Source organism: Limulus polyphemus, unplaced genomic scaffold, assembly GCF_000517525.1.
Source record: "Limulus polyphemus unplaced genomic scaffold, Limulus_polyphemus-2.1.2 Scaffold1788, whole genome shotgun sequence".
NCBI classification, from domain to species: domain Eukaryota; kingdom Metazoa; phylum Arthropoda; class Merostomata; order Xiphosura; family Limulidae; genus Limulus; species Limulus polyphemus.
The window spans coordinates 39,633-48,754 of NW_013667398.1; the positions used below are offsets into that span (position 1 = coordinate 39,633).

General features: G+C 32.9%; 1 protein-coding gene across 4 annotated transcripts in view; it reads left to right on the forward strand.

Annotated features, from left to right (window-relative positions):
* Nucleotides 1-232: 232 nt before the first annotated feature.
* Nucleotides 233-9,122, forward strand: part of LOC106464934 (glycogen synthase kinase-3 beta-like) — a 76,566-nt gene continuing 67,676 nt past the window's right edge. The window contains exon 1 of one of the 4 annotated variants that reach the window (XM_013925107.2): nucleotides 233-758. In XM_013925107.2, coding sequence (XP_013780561.1) covers nucleotides 656-758 — 103 coding nt within the window. In that variant the 5' untranslated portion in view covers nucleotides 233-655. The remainder of the gene's footprint in view (nucleotides 759-9,122) is intronic. The other 3 variants (XM_022392749.1, XM_022392747.1, XM_022392748.1) reach the window with 3 other exon arrangements.

A 9,122-nucleotide genomic window follows, 5' to 3' on the forward strand; every position in this document is an offset into this window, starting at 1 on the left:
TAACTTTAAACACACTAATGAAAAAATGTATAATTAACAAAAATGAGTTAAAAAATAAGAAACTATATATAAGTATATCTATATTTCAAAAAATAAGCTGTAACACAGAGTCATCTTGTGTTTAAAGTATAAATCTCATTTGAAAGATGACTAAACGAAGGACTGTCATTGGTCCATTTTAGTATCCGAATCGCTACGTAGTTTTCCGAAGATGACGCAGAGGTTAATGTCTGTAAATGCAGAGATCGCTGTTTTAGCTCGATAAAGATTGTACAGGAAGCTAGATATGTAGGTGTTATAACCTAGATTTTGATATGATTTGCGCTTCCATGGATACTTTAATGCACAAATCAAAGTTAGGTTTGTTTCAAATATAATTTTGTTTTACTGGGGAATATTTTATGGGAAACGCAAAGAAAATTTCATATGTGATTTGGACCAGCGTGATTGTGATACTTTAGCTACGTGATATCGACGACAAATTGTAGTACTACTAGTAGGCTTAAGTACAGATAAGTTTACTACTATACTGATCCAGTAACACAGATCTGAATTTTTTTGTCTGTGTGTGTGCTGGCTTAATATTAGGATGTGGTGATAATTAACTGTGAGCATTTTAGATATAAACTGAAAAATAAAAAAATACTGAAAGATAATGAGTGGAAGGCTGAGAACTACATCGTCATCGTTTGCTGAAGCCAGTGAAGGTAACAAATGCCAGCAGCAACAGCCAAGTTTTTCAGGAGTTAAAATAAGCAGTAAGTTTAATAGTAATAATTAAAATTAAACTAGCTAAACCTGCCATAAGTCTATCGCTTTTAGAATAGAAGTGACTTAGAGTATTAACAGTCTTAATCATGAATTATTATGTGTTACTATGCAATTTGCAGCATTCGTCAAAGTTGGTTACCATCAACATCACTGTAACTTGTAAATTTAACACACACAATATATATATACATGTATATATTTATATATTTGCATTTTGGTAGTCTCCCACTGCTTGGATTAGTATACTTGATCATGATACAATGCCGTAATCAGTATTACTGTTAGTTAATTCAGTAATACACAACTTACAACATTAACTGTGACTATTACTAGTGTTAGTATTACTATTGGTATTATTTTGAGGAAGACATTTTCACTTTCTTATTTATGTATAATAAATCACAGTATCAAATGTGTAAAAGTATTATTAGCAAGAAAGACATTGCAGAAATAAACTTTATTCCCAGTTTAAAAGACAAATTTGAAAGATTACACCCCACTATTTAAAGGTTCTTAAGCTGGTTAGACGTATAAATCATGTAAAACTAGGAATAATTGTAGCAGAGGAAATAAGTAAGATATTTAATATAATATATATAAAAAGATTAATTGAGTGTAGTATCTCAGTGTAGTAAGAAATGGTGAAATAAAAATACTTTAAGGTTTTTGAGATATGGTAAAATTAATTCTGAGAACTATTTAATATGTCAAGGTCACTCTTTTATTGACAAACAATTATAAAAGATCACTAACTTGATAAAGCCACTCCATTTGCTATGGTCACAATTATATTTACTTCAACATGTAGGCCAGAGGTTTTATGTATAAGTGTAAGAGTGGTGACTGGTGAGATGCTGGAAGGTTGAGGAATTTTTAATGTCACACTGATTTTTAAGGGAGGTAGACAGCATTCAAGTAATTATGAGTTAAATAGTCTTATTTCATGGTAGGGAAATTATTAGAGCCTTTAATGAAAGAAATTCTACAAGAGCATTAAGACAGATTTTATATTATCATAGATAGTTAGCATGGATATAGAAAAGAAAGATGTCTTACAAATTTGCTAACTTTCTTTGAAAATGTAATGATTAATATAGATATAGGTAATGTTGTGGATTTGTAATCAGAATATATCAGCAGATAAATTAGTTAAAATTGATTGAGAGTGGTTAGGTTATAGAAGGGAAATTTTAGGATTTTTTCTGCTTCATGCACTGGTTCAAATAGAAAAAGAGTATATATATTTTTGAATGCAGTTTTTGATGCTAATTACAGAAATATAAATTAAAATTTGGAGAAATGAAAAGAAATATTTTTTTATTTTGCTAGATTAGATCAGTTTATCAGAGTTTAGATCAAGTTAGACTAATTAGTAAGTAATTACATGTTTATTTAAATAAAAACTAAATTTCATTAAAAATTCTTAAAAAAATGAAAATATTTTTCCATTTCTTCCACTTTAAAAATGAATTCTCAAAATTTTAATTTATATTTCTGAAATCTGCAGCAAATTTAAAATACTTGGAATGTGGCTAAGATGTAACAAGCGAGATTGTGGACCAATCGTAACATGATTGACTTATGTCTCTGTGAGTTTGTTTGGTGTTGTAGGTATGAAAATTATTATCTCTGCAAGCAAATATTTAAGAATATTTCTGAATTTTCTCATTGAATTTGTTACATTGTCATTAGATACTTTGTATTGTCTTGATGTCTCACAGTTCTTTTAAATACATTGTTTCATAAGCAAAATATATAATATAAAAAGTATTTCTTTTTCATTTGTCCAAATTTTAATTTATGTTTCTGAAATCAGCATTAAAAACTACGTTCGAAAATATATATATATATATCTATTTGAATGTGGTGAATGAAATAGATAAAATCCAGATTTTAGTTGTAAACATAGAAATATTGAGTACAAGTCAAAAAGAGGTCATTGATTCAATCGATAAGATGCTTGTTGACCTCATAACATATGTACAACAGAGAACATTTGATCCTTCATGGTTACCCATGTTTTAGGAAAGTAAATATTCTTTATTCTTTAAAAAATCATTAGTTCTTTTCTTAAAATGTTGTAAAGTGCTGATCTCTGTTATTGACAATGATAATTCATATTATGAGCTAGTAACCATTTTAGAAAAATACAACTTTCTTAACTGATGCTTTCCTTGTCTTTATTAAATCTTTAACTTGTGTTCTCTTATTATCTTTGGAATACAAGACAAAGAAATCGGAAACCTTTATTCCTTAATAATATCACCTCTTACCTTTCTTTTTTTTGATAGAAAATAAGTTGAGATCTAAATCTATCTTTATAAGATAAATTTCCATCCATGAAATCATCCTAGTAACCCTCCTTTGATGACTGGCTTCTTCTTGCCTGCCACTTGGCAAAACTTCACACTCAAGCTCTTTTATCCGAAGCTGGGAGAGCTGGTTTTCTCATGAAAATGGAGAAGTCTGTTCTTACTCCCACACAGTACCTCTTCCTTTTAGGGATGTTTTTAAATTCCTGCTTTGGTTGAGTCCAACCTTCTCTTCTACATCTTCAGACCATGGAATGGGCCATTCTTCTAATACATTTGTCTTCTTCTTTTGGTCATGTGGGTATTCTTGGAATCAGTCATTTCTTTAGGTCAGGCCCACATGCACTCCTTTCAGTTGTCATTACAGGACCAACCAATTGAACATTTCCACAGATGTGCTGGATTTTCCAGTGACCCTATCAGCTTCCAGCCTGCTCAGTCTCCGCTGGTGGTTGGACAGGGACAACACAACAGTAGGTGTCCCTCTCCCACCCCACATCCAGAGATACATCTTTTCACACTTGTTTCATTCCAGGGATTAGGTGCTTGTATTGGGGATATAAAATTCAAGGGCCCTGAACAAAAGAGGAATTTTCTCTCCATATGAATCTCTAAGCAAGGGGGCACTCACTCCAAGTCTCTCTGTTTTCAAACATTGGATCTTCTCTTTTGGGCCCACAATCATCAGATTGTTCTCCTTGCTTGTCTTGTTCCAGGTGTAATGAATTTAGTGGCCGATCAGTTATCTTGTTCCAGCAGAATTCTTCTCATGGAATGGCTGATTCATCCACAAGTTTTTGTTAGTCTGCTTTCATCTCAGGACACCTTGGATCAATGCTTTCTGACACACACTGGAATGCCCAGCTCCCATCCTTCTGGTCTCCTGTACCTCACCCTCTGGCTTTGGGCATAGATGCTCTAAGCCAGAATTGGATGGGTCTTCATCTTTACACATTCCCTCCATTTCATCTGTTATCCAAAGTTCTTGTGCCGATTCACTCCTTATCCTTTTGAGTTCTTCTGGTGGTGCTACATTGGCTGGCACAGCCTTTGTTTCCATTCCTTCAATATAATCAGGTGCCCCAAACTCTTCCTCTTTGGCCATCTCTGTTATGTCAGACATTTTTGATCCAGTAATCCCCATTCTCTGCCTTCACGCCTTGCTTTTATGTAGTTCTTTGCATGATGTCAGGGATTGACCTCTCTGGTGGCATCTTTATTAACACATTTCATTCAGCATTCTTCTTCAGAACAGAAATAGTTTACTTATCATCAGTGGTCTTTCAGACATGGTTATTCAACAAAGGTTCAAAACCTTCATCCATTTCTCTGTATAAGGCAGCTTTGTCAGCTACTTTTTGTTTTCGAGTCCCAAGTTTTGTCCTTTCTTCTGAAATCTTTTCAGGTTATCCATCCTCGATGTCCTTTCCAGGTTCCTAATTGGGATATCACAGTGGTTCTCCATGTCATATCTTGTCCACCCTTTGAACCTTTGGCATCATGTTTCCTATATCACCTTTCTCTTAAGACATATTTTCTTCTTTTGTTGGCTATTCATCCACTGTAGGAGATTGTGCAGGCTAGTATGTGGACCACACCTAATAGATTTATATCTCATAGTTTACATAATTTGGTGGTTGCAACATTCTATAACATTCAGGGTGGGATCCAATTTTCATAACAAAGGAATGAAAATATAACCACACTACAGTTCTCATGCCCTAGCCACTATGCCTTGGATCTAGCTTTGGGCCCACAGCTTTATAATTCCAACAACAACATAATATGGGACCTCATCTTCCTAGTTGGGGCCTGGACATGAGTTATGTACTGTATGTACATGGGGGATCTATACATTGGCTGGCTGACCGACTGTGACTGGTATTACAGGAGTGGGCTAGTTCTGTTAAAGTTGTCCCTCAATTCATCTTCTCATGATGTGAGGGTTTTGCTTCTGTGGCCAGTTGGTATTCAATTTCATGTTGTCTGGACGAAAAGCATGCTTGTTCCACTTGTGTGCTATTACTATCTCATTTTTGCACACCTCTTTTATTACACAGATGATTTCTGTGTGGATCTTGCCCTCACTGGTCCCTCCACCTTGTCAATGTGGGATTCTAGCTATAGTGTGAGCAGAAGTAAATGTGTTTAGAAATTAACGTTTTCCTATACTAAAATGTATATGTGATAATATTTACCTCCTCTCCTGCTCTTCCTCCCCATGATGGCCAGTGTTTGGGTCTGCCTATACTTAGATTGGCAGAAAAGAGTAACTTTCATTGGGATAAAGCTATAGTGTGAGAGGAGGTAAGTATTATTGGAAATACATTTTTGGTATAGGAAAATGATAACTTATGATACTATTATAGTTTCACATTGACTATCACAATTAAGTAATTTATATACTGCTATTTCAAAATAATTGGTATGGTCAGTGTTCTCCAATTGTTATGAAGTTTCAGTAATTATTGATATATCATATGATTCCACTTCAAGAGACCTGAAATCATATTTTTATTCCCTGATACTCCTGACTAGGGTAGTACATTGTTTGGGGTGCAGACTGATGTCAAAGATTGTGCACACAAGTTTTTTAACATACATTGATAGGGCAGTTAGGTGGAAATGACTTTAAACATGAACAAGATGTTGGTGATAATACTCAATAAATTAATCTTTATGTATGTACGATCACAACACTGGTGATTTGCTGATATTTAAGGTGGGAGATGGTTGCATTGAAAATGTTCTTGTCAGCTTTACAGAAAATCTTCAAGAGCCAATGGAAATATTTCAATCTCAATGAAATCCTTAGGTACATGTTGTGAGTGCAATGTTTCTGCTCTTATCATTAGAAACTAAGTTTATTTTTGAATCTACTGTGTTTATCTTGAAATCTGACAGACTTGTTTTGAAATTATTATTTTACTTATGCCCTAAATTTCCTTTTTTCCAGTCTCTATGTGCTGTAGCTGTGCTATCAATTTCTTTATTCCAAATTTCCATCAACACTATGCAAGTTTAGTTTAATCAATAATTAATGAAAATCTTTTAGAATTTTCCCAAACATCCTTCTATTAGTTTGCTTAACTTGATAAGTGGCATCCATCTCTTAAATATAATATGCCCTAACCCTAAAACCTACTATCCAGGTCTAATTAGCCCACTAGGTGCTCTGAACATAACCCTGGTAATTTTTCATTTAAACTTTGGATCCTATAATTTATTCTTACATTAAGCCCTACGTAGCACTCCTTAAGGGATCACACATCTATCTGTATTTTTTAAACCTCTGGAGTTTTTTATACTTTTTAAGCAGCTCTTCTGATTTAAAACTTACAATATCATTTGTTTCCCTATGCACTATAAAAAAGAAAATCTTCCTTGGCATCAACAACTAACCTGTCAATGTGATCTGTAATATCCTATACTTTAGTTTGTATGTGGTAAGCAAATTCTTGTTTTAGTTTTTCTTTGCTTCCCATTACAAATAACTTTATCAGTATACTTAATGAGAGAGTTTCCCATTATGAAACCTTTTGATAATCTCGTTCATCATTGCAAGAGGCCGGATATTTATATTTCTTAGGCCGGTACGTTCTTTTCTAGCTGTAGTGGTTTCACCACTGTGCACCCTTCAAAACTTTGCATTCTCATTCTTTCATTTTCCCAAAGCAACATTGAAGTCCATTTCCTCTCTTGCTTTTTGATCATAATCTGCTATTTTAGCTTTTTAACAGTGTAATGTACTGTCTTTTTAACAGTGTAATGTACTGTCTTTTTAATAGTGTAATGTTCTGTCTTTTTAATAGTGTAATGTACTGTCTTTTTAATAATGCAATGTACTGTGTCTTTTTAATAGTGTAATGTTCTGTCTTTTTAATAGTGTAATGTACTGTCTTTTTAATAATGCAATGTACTGTGTCTTTTTAATAATGCAATGTACTGTCTTTTTAATAGTATAATGTACTGTGTCTTTTTAATAGTGTAACGTATTGTGTCTTTTTAAGTAGTGTAGCGTACTGTGTCTTTTTAACAGTGTAATGTACTGAGTCTTTTTAATAGTGTAATGTACTGTCTTTTTAATAGTGTAATATACTGTCTTTTTAATAATGTAATGTACTGTATTTTTGATAATGTAATGTACTGTGTCTTTTTAATAGTATAATGTTCTGTGTCTTTTTAATAGTATAATGTACTGTGTCTTTTTAATAATGCAATGTACTTTATTTTTAATAGTGTAATACACTGTCTTTTTAATAGTATAATGTACTGAGTCTTTTAATATTGTAATGTACTGTCTTTTTAATAGTGTAATGCACTGTCTTTTAATAGTGTAATATACTGTCTTTTAATAGTATAATGTACTGTCTTTTAATATTGCAACGTACTGTCTTTTAATAGTGTAACGTACTGTCTTTTTAATAGTGTAACGTACTGTCTTTTGATAGTGTAATGTACTGTCTTTTAATAGTATAATGTACTGTCTTTTAATAGTGTAACACTTGGTCTGAATATTCTGTAGCTTTCGGTTTTGGCAAACAGCTGGAAATCATTAAATCCTGTATGTGCACAGAAACGTAATGTCTGCTTGAATTATAAAGTAAATAATTAAACCATTCCGTTGCTATTGGTAAAATTTGTGCTTTCTTCCTCAAAATAAAGGTGAAGACCTTATCGCTCCTTTTCTAGAAAAAGTGGTTAAGACAAGTTAGGATAAAATAATTATACATATTTATTAATTTTGCAACTCCAATTTTTTAAAAGTATGCTACTGGAAGAGTGGTATGTATTAAAACATGACACTAAATATACTACACAAGTTTAAATTATTATAACGTCAGTCGCTTTTGAAAAATTCATAACCTTTCTAAATATATATATGTAATCTACCGCAATCGCGACAAAAGCCAGTAACGGTACTACACTAATAACTCTCACTGAAATCGTTTATTAGTGGGATCAGAAGTCGTGATTTATTCATTGAGTTGCAATAAAATACAGATAGGTGAAGATTATGTAGCATCAAGTAGGTTGTTTAACAAAAATGTGAATTATGATCCTTTTCGTTGGACGGCTTCGTTTTAACGTTTATTAATGCTAGCTATTGAATTTCTGTGGCAATTGATTAACATTATTTCGTTTTATATAAATTAAAATCAAATCTGCAATAATATAAAAATAACTGCCATATTTCTATTGTTACAATTTAAATGGGGATACGTTAAATGCTGTGGTTGAAGAAAAAGATCTTTGTGTTGTGATTGAAAAATCACTTATTTCATCTAAACAGTGTATTGTAGCTAGCAATAGGGCTAATACGATTTTGGGTAGCATCTATAGAAATATTGAATACAAGACAAGGGATATCATTGTTTCACTATACAGATCATTTGTAAGGCCTCATTTAGGGTACTGTGTACAGTTTTGGGCTCCCTTCCTCAACAAGGACATTGAGTTGTTGGAAAAGGTTCAGAGAAGAGCCACTAGGATAATATCTGGGATGGTGGGATTTTCCTATGAGGAGAGACTAAAATCTCTAATAAACTTGTTTTTTCTGGAGAGGAGAAGGGTCAGAGGGGATTTGATTGAAGTGTTTAAGATTATTAAGGGAGTCTGAATATCCTGTTGAATTCATTCTTGACAAACAGCTGAAAATCATTAAATATTGATACTGCGTCACTTGGTCTGAATATCCTGTTGAAATAATTCTTGACAAACAGCTGAAAATCATTAAATATTGGTACTGCGTGACTTGGCCTGAATATCCTGTTGAAATAATTCTTGACAAACAGCTGAAAATCATTAAATAGAGATACTGCGTGAAAGTCACGCAGTATCTCTATTTAATGATTTCCAGCTTTTTGCCAAGACCGAAAGCTACAGAATATTCAGGCCAAGTCACACAGTATCTATATTTAATGATTTTCAGCTGTTTTTCAAGACCGAATTCAACAGGATATTCAGACCAAGTCACGCAGTATCTCTATTTAATGATCTCCAGCTCTTTGCCAAGACCGAAAGCTACAGAATATTCAG